Genomic DNA, 15,560 nt, shown 5'->3' with positions numbered 1-15,560 from the left:
TGTGTTGTCAGTGGAACTTGCTTTATTATGCTTGCTTCGATGCTTGAAATACATTATGCAGGAGCCTTGGAATGGTAATACCACTCTGTTGAGTTGTAAAATGAATCTGCAGGGGTGCAATGCAGAAAGCAGTTTATGTGAAAATTACTTTGCTTTGGCTGTCATTTTTTTCTTGTCCTTGCCTAGATTAAAGGAAACAAAAGAGAGAAAGACAATTTAAATGGACAAAGAGCGAGATTAAAGACAAATGAATGATCCTTTGTTTGTCTGTGGTTGTAAAAATAATGCCTCTTACTCCAGAAATAGCTGTTGAGCTTGTCCCCAAGCAGGTAGAGCAAGGTCACTACCGTCATGTTGAAAAAGAAGAAACCAACCAGACCAGCTGTACTGAAGTGCCCAAGAAGAGGATAAACCCAAATGCCAACTGATAAGTATACCCATCCAATCCTGCAGAAAATGTTCAGAGGGGAGAAAAAAATGTTGTCAGGATCATTGAATCTATCAGATCATCTTGTGTTGTCTTGTTTCCAAATAAATGTATGTCATGCAAATATTCACTGGAACTGTTTCTACCCTTTGACACAGATCATACTGATTACTGTGACAGTAGTGTAACAAAAAAGTCTCAACATACGGTGTGTTTATACTGAGTTCTATCATGAGCAGCCATTGGGTGCACTACAGTATGTGAACCAAAACCGTTGAAAGGTCAAAGGAAGCTTTTACCCTCAGGCTGCTTGAATTGTGAGCTGGTGCACCCTGATGTGCCGGATTAGTCCAGACTAGTTACAGTAGCAACATATAGACAGAGCTGGCTTTCAGATACACTAAGACAAGCCTCAGTCAGCTTCAGATGAGGGATATTAAATCAGGAAGGATTCAAAATACTGTGATTGAAAGTTGTGTTGTGATTCTATGGCACATCCAGACTCAGCACTTACCAAAATAAATAAGCCGAACCCACAACTCCTAGTGCTGCCAGCGCATTCTTAGTCTGCGGGTAGGTGTGAGGCTGCACCAGCACTTCTCCAAGTAAAACAGGAAGGACAAAGGTGTGCTGAGAAAACAGGATCTCATTAATGGTTTGAGAGAGTCAGGATTATTTAAATTCTAATAAGACATTGCAAAATAATGATCAACTTTGGCAAATCACAGGATTACAGACCACAGCGTGGTTTATCCAGGGAGGGATGAAGGTGTCAATAGTAGCTGGGTAGACTAATTCTCTGTCATAGGCAAAGATTGACCAGAAAAGTAGAACAACAAACTAAAAAAAAAGCAGAAAAACACAGAGTTAATTCAAATGATTAGACATTTTTTGGGTACAAAAAACTGCAGGATTTTCCAAAACTGGTTCTCACCATGCCCACGGGGAAGGCAAAGACAGAGAAGAGGAAGTCTTTCAATCTTCTCAGACTCCTCTCTGCTGTTTTCCCAGGCTGAAGATCATTTACTGCTGCCAGGCCAAAGAATACTGCTTGCAATACCTGAAATATTACATGCAACTATTATTATTTTCCTTCTACAGAACATCAATATTTCACTACAATAATACATTCATGTACTCACCAAATTTAAAAAAGTGAGGTACTTCCACGGTCCTCCATATACAAAGATTCCTGGTGGTAACTCCTCTCCATCCTTAGCAATGAGACTCTTTAAAACCAAAGCATACCAGCCGAATGCAGCGATGTGGTACACTCTCCCCAGAGTGGAAGTCATTCTTAATGTATTTTTTACACTGATCTGCAAAACTACAAAAATAAATTAGACGCTGCTGAAAACTGATGTGACAGTGCAAGCGTTCCCAGCAGATGTGAGTACTTCAGTAAAGGTTCTTTAAAGATTAGTGAACTTCAGCATAAGCTTATCAAGACATTTGCAAGCGTGGAAGCAAAGTGAAGTTCAGACAAGAGGTCCACTGTTTCTAATAAAGAATAGGCGACCTTTCATAATCTATCAACTGTAACATGTGACCGGGACGTCATTTCATTCACAGTGAGAGCCTAATCTGTTTCATAGGATTTCGCAAGAGAAGCTCCAGCAGGTTAAGTAAGTGAATCAGTTGAAACAAAGTAACTAAATCAGTTTCATATGACAAAGGAACTCACAGGACTGATTAGACTTCATTATTATTATTTTATGTGTTAAAGAGTTTATAAGAGCTCTTTCAAGCAATCCTCACACGTCACTCTATCTAGGAAAGCATGTGGTGATTAAAGTCCACAGTGTGCTACCAGCCCGGTGAAGATGTAATGCTTATTTCACATCTGATAATAAAAGTATAAATTAGTTTATGTATATTTATATAAAAAGCAGGCCAACAAAAGCAAATTTCTGCTTGAGCTTGGCGCTTTGTATCTATTCCTAAAGATTTTATCCTTTAGTGAGCGTTAAGCGTTCATAGATTTGTGTAGAAGTGACTTGTATTTGGCCTGAAGGTGGCGCTAGAGGAGAGGCCATCATTAGACTGCAGGGCTTCAATGATATAACCACAATACAGATTCTTACACAAAATGTAATGTTATGCAGTCAACCATGGCACATGACCAATTCTGAGCATAATCAGTGAAATGGAAAAAACCCCAAAAACAACTGTATTATTAACTTGTAAGTTGGTCACATTTGCATCTTCATAAGTTAGCTTTATTAGGCAGAGAAAATGAATTCAAACTGGGATTTCTAATTCTCAGCCAGGTCATACAATTAAGACAAGCCTCAACTGTTTAAGGCCTAGTTGTGCATGAAATCTGTTTCCCAGAAAGAACTGTGAGATAAAAATGTAAGAATGCCCTTTTCAAGCTATCTATTCTGTCTCAAGTGTGAATAACCTTAATAGAGACTAAATTCCATTTAGCTGTTTCAATTTTAGTGTCATGGTATTGTGCCTACTGGGTCACTGTCACGCTTACATCACCGCTGAAAAGACTGGATCTATTGGTAACATCATGATGTTAATTACTGCATGTGTTTTTTCTGTTATGACCAATCAAAATGTCCCAATACAGGAAAGAGTATGTGTAAATCAATACAAAGTTGTTCTGATTGATTACAGTCATCCTGAAACGAAGCATTTCTATCTTGATGGGAATGCTGTCTTCCAGGAAGAACATATTTCTATTCATACAGCATAAAAGGTCACTGAATGGGTTATGAATGGAGTATGAAAATTGTTAGATTTATATACTAGGGACTTTCTAGATATCAGATCACAACCAATTGCACACTGATTAGAAAAACTGCGTTTTCCGTCACCATCATAAAACACAAAATGAGGGAATATCTTTGGAAAAACTGTGTTTATCCCTCCACATGTCAATGTAAATAACTGCACCGGTTTAATTGCTCTCTGGAAGCACCTTCAAGTACCACAATTCAACGATTAATCGAATCCAGCATTTCAGTGTCAACAGCACCCTTTCAAAATCCACATCAACCTGCACAGGTGCCCAAAAGGGATGTGTCTGCTTACAAGTTCATTTTTTTTAATGTTACACACAAATAAGTGTGTGCAAAGTCACCCTCAAAACTACATATTTAAAATTTCAGATGACATAGTTGTTCTCAACTGACTGCACAAGGACACCAGTTCCTCAGTGTTTCACTGAAATAGACAAGTTTTATGCAGCGGTATAATTCCAACCATCTCTATTTGTATGTGAATATGTTGGCTCTGAACCTTTGGTCGGTGTGGGACTGTAGTCGAGTGGTTATTCATGATGAACCAATCAATCAGATCTCCAGGTACTTGGAAGAGGAGAGCAGAGAAAGAGAGAGAGAAAAATTTCTTCTCAACAAGGCACTCCTTAGATTAAAATTAATTTATCATATTGACATGTCCTGGCTCGACTAAAAAGATTAAAAACTTAGAAAGATCCCCACACTTCTACAAAAGGACTCCACTGGCGACTTAGTCTAGTCCATTGATTCTACCTGTGAAGAGGCCTGTCTTTACTGTATAACTACTCAGAATACATCAGTAACAACAAACGAAACAAAATGTAGAATATCAAATTTTACATTTACAATTACAATAATATAGAAACTAAAATACAGAAGAAATAAACCACAAAACTAAAGTGAAAAAAGCCTATTTTTTTCTACGTCATTAGTAACTGGGATGGCTTTCAATTTCCAAATCCAGAATGTTTCATGTTAAAGGGGCTGTAACATGAGCAGCATGTCCAAAACAAATTTCCCCACTGGGAAAACACAGTTTATCATACTGTTGCATGAAAGACAAAAAAAATCAGCTCACAAAATATTTTAGAAATTTTATTTGCAATTTGCAAGTGCTACTGAAGACACATGTCATGACTCTGTAAAACTATAACTTTAAAGAGCACAAAGTCTACATAACATTATGTAAATATAGTAAGTTGTCATGTAAAAATTAGTGGGTCAGACACACTTAAAGGTTGGTTCCAGCATATTATGAAAAACACCTCCATATTTTCAGGTAGCTTTGGCTTTACATGGTTAAAAAATACACTTAAAAAGTTTCATACTTTGTTTAACAAATCTTTGGGTATTTTGCATAAACTGACTCATTAAGGCAACCAGATGCAGCCTGGAAGATAGACATTTAAAGTCAATGACTCCTATGTTCAATAACAAGAACAAAATTCCATACAATATGATTTATACATTAATATTGAAGGCACATCATTTTAAGCTGCTATTCAGTTTTAATCTTTTTTTTTTTTTTTTTTTTTTTTAAAGTCATTAGGATTAAATTTACAGTTTTATACCAGTATGGATGCAAGTTCATAGTACATATCCACTTGTTTAAAAATATATGCAATTATCAACATCTTTGCTTAACATGATTGTGAAACACTATGACACAAACAACAGTGTATTACAGTTTTACAACCTCTGACTACTATAAATGCAACCTATTACACTTTAAAATCACAGGTCTCTAAACCAGCTGACATTGTCCTCAGTGTTGTAAAAAGAAAAAAAAAAAGAAAAAAAGAGGCAAGGACAGGCTTCTTCACAGAAACTATCTGTTGCACAAATTGCACTTCACCCATGTAGTCAGTAAAAACATGGTCGATCACATAAATGTAGTCTCAGTCTGGGAACTTTTTGCCCTGGTAGTGACTTGGTGATTCAACCACAGAAGCCCTTTGTTGAACATGGCACATTTAAGTCAGGGGTGTCCAATCCTGGTCCTCGAGGGCCACAATCCTGCATGTTGTAGATGTTTCCCTCTTCCAACACACCTGATTCAAATGATCAGCTCATCATCATGCTCTGCAGAAACCTGATAACGATCCTGATTATTTGAAGCAGGTGTGTTGGAAGAGGGAAACATCTAAAACATGCAAGATTGTGGCCCTCGAGGACCAGGATTGGACACCCCGATGTAGGTGGAACAACAGCTTTCCCTTTCAAGTGCAACATCTCCAATCTCCTTACTCTGTGCATAATAAAGCTAGTTTTGTTGAGAACCAAAGAGGAATGTCATCATTTCAGCTTCTTTGTTTCACTCCTTATGTAAACGTACTGTATCCACTGTTCGCTTCACCTTCTTTGGATCCTATTTAAGGTGCCATCTGTCAAAATGAGAGACAAAATGATTTACTACAGAGGCTCCCAAATGTGTATTTAAACTGCTAACAGCAATGCTGGTGATATATTCTTACCTCAAATCGACTGTAAACTTTCCTCTCCTTCCTCATGCTCTGAATCCTCTCCAGCAGCTTCTCACGTTCTGGGCTCGGTTTAGCTGGCACTCTGCGAAAGCCTCTGTACTCTCTTTCTTTCTCTTTTTTGGCATTTTTGTCAGCTTCGTCTTCTTTCTCGTCATCAGTGACAGGACACTCTTTGGTAACGGGAGACTCTTTGGTGGCTGGAGACTCTTTGGTAGCCTCGTTCCTACTTTGGCTATTTGCAGAAATCTGCTCTAGGAGCAGTTTTGTGTCGTCTCTCAGGTTGCTGCTTGAGAGCACGTTGGCTGTGGATGAGTGGTAGCGAGACTGGCTTGATTTTGGCTGCTTGATCTCTGTCGATTCAGAGCCGTTACTTTGCTTTGCTGGGTCATTTGTTTTTTTGCATCTGACAGACTCCTTAGTGTTACTTTTATCGATCTCATTTGTGTCCTCGGTATCTGATTTTTTCTCACCTGTGTTCAATATTTCGGGCCCAATTTGACTGTTTTCAACAGGTACGGGCTGCTCTAAGGTGTGGCTTTCTGAAGTCTCTGATTCAGGTGTTTTGCATGGTTGATCAGAGGCTGTTGGGGCATTTGAGGTAGACTCAGTTGGGCTGGAGGGAGATTTAGTTATTACGTGTGGTGGAGATTTATCCAACTCTGATGGACTTTCACTGGGAAGGGAGTCTGTATTTGAAAGACTGTGCAACGTCGACAAGTTAGTTCCTGTTTTTTTAGCCTCAGGAGACAAAACTGATCCAACTGATTCAGACAGAGGAGACCATGATACTGCTTTGGGTGGAGTGGGAGAATCGGATCCTAACACCTTAAGGTCGGAGGGAGGGGCGGCTTGTACTGGTGCGTCTTGAGGAGATGCAGGTGTTTCCGACTGGGAGTCTTTAGGAGTTAAGTCTGTATTGGCATGTGAGCTTGTTTCTGATGGCAAATGCTCAGGTGCAGTGTCTGATGGAGTGGATGCAGGAGTTATAGTCTCTTTTAAATCAGGTTTGGAAGTAGAGCTTTCCAGACCAGAGACACTAAGTAAACCTGATTCCATGGACGAAGAAGTAAGACTAGGAGGCGGACTGTCATCTGTAACATCCTTTGATGATGCGAAAACCTCAGATTCCTCTGCAGTAGTCTTTGGAGAGGAGTTAATTTCTGATTCAAAAACATCTTTTTCTGATTTAGAAACATCCTTTTCCAAATCCGAAATGGTTTTGTCTGATTCAAATATATCCTTTTCTAATTCTTTTACTGAAGATGTAGCAGCAGAAACATCTTCAGAGGTTGTGGTGGACTCTAATGAGCATTTGTTGGGCTCTGAACCAGCAGCGCCAGCATCAGGAGAACTACCAGATACCACGTGGGTAAACTCAACTGCTGAAGGGGTCTCTGATGACGACAGTTGGACAACTGAATCTGCATGAGTTTGGTTACTCAGATTTTCAGATTTTTGTGAAGTTTCCTCAGATGACTGGAAGGATTCTTGCAGTGAGGAGCTGACAGAATGCTGTGTTTCTATTTTATCAAGATTTGGAAATGACAAATTGGTGGCAGGAGTTGAGCTGGAATCTTCTGGGATAACGTTAGAAGACTCAAGGTCTTCTGCTGTGGAAAGAGGGGGCAAACTGAAGGATAAGGAATTGGGACTGTTCTGTGAACCAGAATCTTGCAGACTGTGATCAGAGGAAGAGCTTTGAACGGGTGGGTTAGAGGAGCTACATTCTGATCCAGTGTCTTTTTCAGATGGAGAAGAGCAGATGTTGGTTTCTAACTGAGGATTTTGAGTGTTTGAACCCAATGCAGACAATGACGGCACTTCTACTGAACTGGGAGTGACTGAATTAGACTCATTTGAGGTAGAATCAAGGCTTGGGCTTTCACTTTCATCAGTTCCTTGTGCAAGAGACGAAACAGCAGGAGCAGCATTAGTTGGTGTTGGTGAGTGACTGTGGCTACTCTCTTTTACAGCAGGATGTGACAGATGTGGTGATTTGCTCTGAGGTGCATCCGCTTCTGAAGAAACAGGAAGGACTGCTGACTGTCTGTTCTCAAGCGCTTTCATCTCTGAATCAGTCGAAATTTGGGTTTGTTCTGATTTACAGCTTTGGAAGGTTTTGACAAGACCGTCCTGCTTGTTGCTCTTTTCACTGGTATCTACAGACTGACTCACTGGCTCCCATGCTTCTGCAGATGCCATCTTTCTCATACCCTTTGAAGCAGCATGTTTTTCTAATACACCCTCAGATGTAGAAGCCGTGATTTCTTTTGGTGCAAGCTCTTCCTTTTTAACATTGGTGTTGGTTTTCAGATCAGCTGATGGTTTCATCTGAGCCTTTTCTTTGCTCTTTTCAGCCTCTGCAGCTTTAGCGGCTTTGCGTTTTGCTGCCAGCTCTTTGAAAAACATGAGCCTATTATCAGGATCATTCATATCTACAAATAATGAAGTAGGGAGCAAAGGTTTAGGTGGTTGGACTGGTTGGTCAGTTCTGGGTAGCTCCGCTTCAGAAGGCTTGGATTGAGGCACTGATGGTGAAAGACTAACTTGCTCTACATCTGGCAGTTGTACTGACTCCTGTGTCGCAGGTTTTTGTGCAAGATCCTTTGAGTTCTCTTCCTTTGATGAATCTTTACTGTCCAATTTACTGCCTCCATCATCTGTTTTGGATGTTTCTGTGGAGTTATCAAATGTGGATGATTGTTTGTAACGACTCCATTCAAAAGGTTCCCTTGCAGTCTTCCTTTGTCCCAAAACTTGAGAAACAAAAGGTAGTTTTGTTGGTTCAGGTTCATTTTTGTCACCTTCCTCATCTTGGTGATCTGCTGTTGGAGCAGCAGTTTTACTATCTTGAGGAGTCTGCTGCTCCAGAGAACTGAATATCAGAGAGGATCGTAACCTGGAGCTCCTTGGCACTGCAGGATTGTATTTCCTACGGAAAGACTCGTCCCTCCGAAGAGCAGCAGTTGCAGTCTCCTTTTGTTCTGCCTCCTCTGTCTTTTCCACTTCAGTTGTGGATGATGATTCTGAAGGTGTTGGTGTTGTTTTGGTTTCTGCTGCCACTGCAACAGGTTTATCTGGCAATTTATTTGGCTGCTCTCTGGCAGCTGTTTTGGCATAATTTGGAATCTGACTTGCCCTGGGTATTGCAGGAACCTTAAACTCTCTGACATTAGGTATTTTAGGAACTGTTAGGTCTATGCCTGGTGTTGGCTGTATGGGGTTAGAGGGATGTTCAAAAGGATCTGGTGCCTGAAATGGTGCCACGGGCAGGTTTTCATCTTCTGGGTTATCATATGCACTGAGGTATGAGCTAATCCTCCAGTTTCTCAGGCCACGTTTCACCATAGGATCCTTGCGGTCAGCAGTAGGCTCTTGAAAAAATTGTTTCTGATCAGTTGGGTTTGAAGGAGTGGGGGAGGTTTGACAGGCATATGACTGGCCTAAACTCAGTCTTCTTGGGTGAGATGAACTAAATGGCAAATCTGCTGCAGGTGGCAACTTATCTGAGCTCTGGTCAAAGTCTAGATTTCTGGTGGAAGAAAAATAGTTACGAATGGGGTCAAAGTTATCAGATGGTTTCATATCTTGTGGTAAACCCGGTTCAGGGTACTGATCTGCTGTATGACAGTCTTGGTTCCAGAACTTTTCATAGCCACTATATTCTGCCTCTGGTCCTGGTCCAGGTCCTTGTCCTGGTCCTGTATAAGGCTGCAGCCCCCTATGAAAATGCCTTCCCTGGGACTCAGAGTCTGGCATTCCCTGTTGCTGCAGGAAAGAGTATCTACCATGACCACCTTCAGCAAAAGAGTGGCGTTTAAAGGCAGGATTGTCCATCATGAGAATCCTGGAGGGACCCTGATCAAAAGGTGGATCCATGTGTGACTGCTGAGGGGGCAACCTACTGTACATGTCTGTAGGGCAGCGCAGTGGTTCCTGCCTTTTATGGGGCTTCATCCTCCAATCCCCTTCCATTCGTTCCTCGTAGGAATGTCTTGCCCATTCATCTGAAGGATCAGTGTCCAGTGATAGAAACTTTCTGGTATCTCTGTACAGTGCAGTTCTTTCACTTGGGTACTGCCTCTTTTGCAAAAGGCTTACATCTTCCATAGGAGGAAGCACATTTTCAATCACTAGCGGTTGAGACTGAGCGAACAGAATCCGAAACTCTTCATCAAAGGTTGTCACAAGCTGTCCCAGGAACAGGTGTGCCATACAGCGGTGCAGCTTCTCAAAAGACCACATGAAGCTTGACAAACACATGACAGTAAGTGGGAATTAATACATATTCATTGCATATTCATGTCAGTTTTTATACAAACAGATATAAACTGAACACAAACAAAATTTAATTTAAAAAGTATCACTTAGGTCCTTGAGTTGTATGAAGCATAGATCTACCAGTCTACAGCAGGCCTCACCTGTAATTTCCACTCAGCACAGCCCTGCAGTCTGTTAGTAAGAAGCGATCCATCATCTGACCTTTGAAGGTTTTTCCTGAGCGGCACTGATACGTGATGCCAGACACCGTTCTCACTCGTAAAAACTGCAAGACACATGACATCACCCAAAAATGACTGATTCTGATTGCACGGTTTATTTGCAATGCATGCTAGGTGGCAGCATTGCATTAGCACTGCCACTTCTGAGATCAGGTTACATAAAATGGCTACACTCAAATTCAAATTCCCCTTGGCAGCGATATGCAGTTCATGTGATTTCTATTTATTCAAAAGCACGTCCATCTATTGAGATTTATTGTACCTGGTATGTCCCTAGATTCTTGGGACATACCAGGTACCATAAATCTCAATTAAAAGCGATGTTTTGTAATGTGAATGTGTCAGTTTTTAATTTAGATGGCTAAATATTAATCTGAGCAGAAATTAAAAAAACAAAAACTGAGCATTGCAAAGGTCAACAGAGCACAGAGTTACAGGTACAAACAAGATGCACAATTCACACACACCAACTGCTCACTGCTTTTAGCTCAGTAATAGTACATGATACTGTACATTTCTAATAATAATTCTCCTAAGTCAGCTAAGACTTTGGAGATAATATTTCCAAACAACACTGTTTATGAAGAGATGTGGACAGTGGAGTCACCTCTGTCAACATCTGTGCTGACCTACTTTACTTATGCTTATCTTTCACAATATCCCTCCGTGGGGAAAAAAGCTGGAGTTATTCAAACTTTTTAATACTGTCAGCAAATTCCACGAAAAGACAAAAACCAACAATGTTCCAGCCTCTCCAGACTTTCCAACTTCCACACCCTGTCTGTGATTGTGCCGATACAATTCATTTCAACCGAAAAAGAAACATCTTTCAAAACAGCCAGCAAGTATACACTTAAATCTCCTCAAAAACATCCTAGATTCATAATTTCATTCAACCAAAGTAAGTAGCACATTTGTTGGGGACTATTTTGAGCCATGGATCAATACACATGCATACTGTATATGAAGTAAAACAGCAGACGTGACACTTCCTGAGTTGGGAATGGAATTCAAAGGTGTAAGCAGTCTTGTTCATTAAAGCGTTTAAATTAAAGAAAAGATCTGTTACAGCGCCTGCAGCAAAATGCAGTACAAAAAATGTGCACTCACTTGAATGCTCTGCAGATTTACTCTGCAGTTGGAAACCATGTTGATGAAGTGATGTGCATTCTGCTGGTCTAGAAGGATGTAGACAGCAACATTCCTCATGGCGGCATTGACAATATCCACAAATATGTCGATATCAGTAAACATGTCCATCACTATGGCAACAACCTGAGGAGATTAGAGTCAAGAAAAAGAACAATGTGACACTAAAACTGTCAGGAGCATGACACGTCAAAGAACTTGATGACGAGAAGTATCTCAGTGTGAGGAAAGTAAAGGCCAACCTGTTGAGCGTTCTTGATGAGTCGTCGTGCCTGTTCCTTGATACTCGGCATGTTGGGCTCAGGAGGGTTGACCAGAGTGGTGACCTCTGTGGGCCCGATGAAGTGATGCAGCTGAGGCCAGCCAAGGTCCAAATCTGGGACATCCAGGTCAGAGTTAAGGGGCCAGTAAGTGTCTGAGGAGCCATCTCCCCCGCTCTCCAGGAAGGGATGCTCAGGGTGGTTGCTGTACTGAGAATCCTGAACAGAGCTCTGAATATACTGGATTTCAGGTGTGGACAGAAAGTCCACCACATCTGCTTTCTGCAGGAACTGATAGTATCCCTCCAAGTCCTCCTCAATCAGTGCATCAATAGCCAAGCGGTACTCTTCCCTATAGTGAGGAGGGAGGTAGTTGGGGTCCAGGGGGTTATCCCCAGCAGAGGAACATTGAGAGCGACGCGCCATACTGTTGTCTTAGGAGACGACAAAAACAAGAGGAGGCATGCGATGAATATATTGTACAGGTAAACAAAGACGCGTCATCTGTCCCAAATTTGGAAAATCTTATCTTACAGCAGAATAAAAGAAAACACACTAAATAACAAATTAAACAAAATAATACAGACAGAAAAATACCCACAATGAATGACAAAACAAAATAAAAAACATAACAATATGTAGTAGTATAGTACACCTAGTATAAATCATTTTCACACAACACTTTTGTTTTACTGTTGCCAAAGCGACTGTCAAACAACAAAGCAAGAACACCACAGACAGTCTAAGAGCTGAAATGACTCATCAAGAGTTTCATAATCAGGAACTTGGTTACCCATTTTTTAAAGGGGGGAGGGGGGCCTGGAGCCTATGCCAGCTGACTTAGAGCGAAGGCAGGGGACACCCTGGACAGCTCGCCGGTCTATCACAGGGCTACACTTAGAGACAGACAACCAAGCACACTCACATTCACACCTACGGACAATTTAGAATCACCAATTAACCTCAACATGTTTTTGGACCTTGTGGGAGGAAGCCGGAGAACCCGGAGAGAACCCACGCTGCATGGGGAGAACATGCAAACTCCACGCAGAAAGATCTCAGGTGTCCTCACTGGGACACGAACCCAGTGCTGCAAGGCAACGCTAACCACCACGCCACCTTGCAGCCCGCTCCAGCGTCTAAAATGTTTAAATTTGCTGTTTATTTTTGTCCTGTATTGCAGTCATTTTTTTCACATTTAGAGTTTGGGCAGTTTGTCAACAAAACAAGACATTTGAGGACGTCGTTTTGGGCTCCTGGAATTTTTCAAAATTTTGTGATATGTTATCGACTAAGTGTTTAACCAATAGAGAGAATGATGATTTCTTGTTGAAGTAAATTTACGATCAATGTGTATTGTCTTTAAGAAGAATTAAATTTTGATGTAATGATCACCTTATGTTGTAATTACCAAATGCTGTAGTCCAAAACTTTAGCATTCTAATCTAATAATAGCAATAAAAGTCCACTGTAGTGTTTGTGTGGCATGTTTTAGGTGTTCTGCCAGATGTAGTGCATGACTGTGGGAAGTTCCCTGACTTGAAAAGCATTTTCAATATTGCCAAACAGAGATAAACAGTGTATTGGTATCAGAAATCCAATGACAGACCCCAACAACAAGAGAAGCTGTATAGGTTACGCTCATTCTGCTGAGGGACAGCCAAAGAAATCAACTGTTCAAAAAAACAAAAACACATATGGGTGCAAAATCTTAAATGTCTAAAACGATTTTTTTCTCTTTGTCTTGCATGAAGACAAATTAATTAACTTTATTTAATGACATCTGTAGGTTTTGGACAATTTGTCCATCAAAACAAGATATCTGAAGACATCATGTTGGGCTCTGGGCAGTTGCGGTTGTCATTTTTAAAAAAAGAAATTCCTGACATGAGATGGACTAAGTAGGTAATCAGTAGAGAAAATAATCATGCATTGCAGCTTTAAATTTACAATCACCATTTATTGTCTTTCACATGGCGAGCATTTTGATATGATTTAGTCTCTTAAGTAAAGTCTGCAGTCAAAAACTTAATGATTCCAAGTTAATCAAAGTAATAAAAATGGTGACTGCTGTGGTTTTGTTATAGGATTGTCAGTAGCAGTTCACTGACTTAAAAACCTACTTTGAATACAGCCAAACTAAGAAGTGTATCCAGATCAGACATACAAAAACAGAGTAATACACCCTGCCCTGCAGCCAATATGGCTAACACAGAGTTTATGGGTTCAGCTCCCCCTTGCTCATAGGTGGAGGCCTTATCGCAGGATTTGTAATAAAAGCAGTGAACCAGTGAAAGCACAATGGATGAGTGAAGCCTGGTGCTGACCACAGGATGGATGTTTCTGGGTGTGGCTCCTCCCTATGGCCAAACACCCCCCAACAACCCCATTTCAACTAACATACAAGGACGGAAACATCACAGGAAATCCAAAACACACGCTAAAAAATATAAAAACGAATTAAGAAAAATAGTTATTTATCATTTAAATGGTTGCCTATGTTGAAGTGCCGACAGAAACTTTTGTCCTACTGTAATGTCAGAAAACTTCAGCAGAGCTGGCTTGCATAATATAAGCTAACTATACTAGCTACACCGTATAACTCCGCAGAAAACACCACACAATAAAGTAAAACGCTCGGCTGTTTGGTGAACTTACCCTCGCTAATATCTGCTCGTCAAACCTCCCGTCGGTTAAACTTTAACTCCGTCATTTTGCTTCTTCACCATGTTGTTTTTTTTTCCTTCCTTGCGTCGAGCTTCCAGCCCAGGTGGGACCTGCCGAGAGTGTTTCTGTTACATTGCCTTTCCCCCCCCCCGTTACCCAGCTAAACCCGTTTATTGTCATGCTTGAGGCATGTTGGCGAGAATGTCAGAGAGGCGCCGGAGAGGAGAAACAGCAGCCGACGGATCCTCGCCCCGCCTCCCCTCTGTGTGTCCATGCTTGTCATGAACTCTGCACAGCTGTAATCTCGCTTTACTGCTGCTACTATCTCGGCTAATTAACGCTCCGTAAAGCACTACTGGGCCATAAAATCCCTAATCATATTCATCCGTGTTTTAAAGGTTTATTTCATTATTATATTCTTCTAAGCTTCCCCCCCTCCCTTTCTTTCTTAACACGTGTCAAGTACAGGCAGCTATGAGTAAAGGGTTGTGTCATGATGAAGGAATGCAGCACAGTTAATAAACTGTAATTAATGGCTTAATTAGGGTCCGAGGACCAAGGTCCAGGGACCCTATTGTTCCTGTCGTGTTTGTTTCTTTCTTTCTTTCTTTCTTTCTTTCTTTCTTTCTTTCTTTCTTTCTTTCTTTCTTCCTATTCTTATTATTATTCTTATTATTATTTGCTTGACGCACACAAAACCTTTAATTTCACTCCCTAAACAGGCTCAAAAACTCACCAAAATTGGCACGCACCTCCGAATCGGCGAAAAATTGGATAAGATGAAAAAAACGAACAAGAAAAGCTCTGTAGCGCCACCGAGGTAAACAAAAACACTAAAACGGCCCTAGCGGCCAGGAGGGATGTCGTACAGAGATCAAACCAACACCAAAGAGTTCGTCTCAATGAGACCCACAAATCTCGCGCTGACACCCCTCACCTATCTCCAACAGGAAGTCCGCAATGTGCCTTTCAAAGTAAAAAAAAAAAACGAGTGACAACATCTTTTGGAAAACACTATCTTGTCTGACACGTACATCGTATCAGCTTGAAAAACGCACAAGAGACAGAGGAGGCCTTGATGTACAGAAGCTCTGAAGGGATTTGGCGTTTCTCAAACGGTTTTCGAATGGCGAGCCGTTAAAGTTGATGAGCTGTCGCAGCCTGGCAGAGAGAGAAAAATGGCTCCTTCAACTTAAAGCAGGTTTAAATTGTGTCAAAATGGAGGTCAGACGGGCATGAGGTTGCAACGTCGACCGTGGACCCGACAAACGCTGCTTGCAGCTTTAATTAATAAATTACTGCTCCTTTTTAGAGCAATT

At 41.0% G+C, this 15,560-nt stretch overlaps 2 protein-coding genes across 3 annotated transcripts; both read right to left on the bottom strand.

The window, feature by feature from the left end:
- LOC103359796 (androgen-dependent TFPI-regulating protein) lies at positions 1-1,838 on the bottom strand. 2 transcript variants are annotated; one of them, XM_008285325.1, is made up of 6 exons: positions 1,570-1,838; positions 1,362-1,487; positions 1,166-1,267; positions 942-1,057; positions 296-447; positions 1-182 (listed from the first exon to the last, which is right to left on the bottom strand). In XM_008285325.1, the coding sequence occupies exons 1-6, from the start codon at positions 1,720-1,722 to the stop codon at positions 145-147; spliced, it is 687 nt and encodes a 228-aa protein (XP_008283547.1). In that variant the 5' UTR covers positions 1,723-1,838; the 3' UTR covers positions 1-144. The 2 variants fall into 2 exon arrangements, with proteins under 2 accessions (XP_008283547.1, XP_008283546.1); XM_008285324.1 differs by having other exon boundaries at positions 1-447.
- Positions 1,839-5,472: 3,634 nt separating this feature from the next.
- Positions 5,473-14,449, bottom strand: fam83ha (family with sequence similarity 83 member Ha). The gene is made up of 6 exons (XM_008285323.1): positions 14,233-14,449; positions 11,557-12,008; positions 11,276-11,440; positions 10,085-10,209; positions 5,655-9,912; positions 5,473-5,564 (listed from the first exon to the last, which is right to left on the bottom strand). Exons 2-6 carry the CDS (start codon positions 11,998-12,000, stop codon positions 5,553-5,555), a joined length of 5,004 nt encoding a protein of 1,667 aa, XP_008283545.1. The 5' UTR covers positions 12,001-12,008; positions 14,233-14,449; the 3' UTR covers positions 5,473-5,552.
- Between the last annotated feature and the right edge of the window lie 1,111 nt (positions 14,450-15,560).

The sequence above is a fragment of the Stegastes partitus genome, unplaced genomic scaffold (genome assembly GCF_000690725.1).
Source record: "Stegastes partitus isolate 25-593 unplaced genomic scaffold, Stegastes_partitus-1.0.2 Scaffold396, whole genome shotgun sequence".
Lineage (NCBI taxonomy): Eukaryota > Metazoa > Chordata > Actinopteri > Pomacentridae > Stegastes > Stegastes partitus.
Note: the sequence above shows the minus strand (reverse complement) of the source record. Positions and strands in the feature narration are given on the sequence as shown.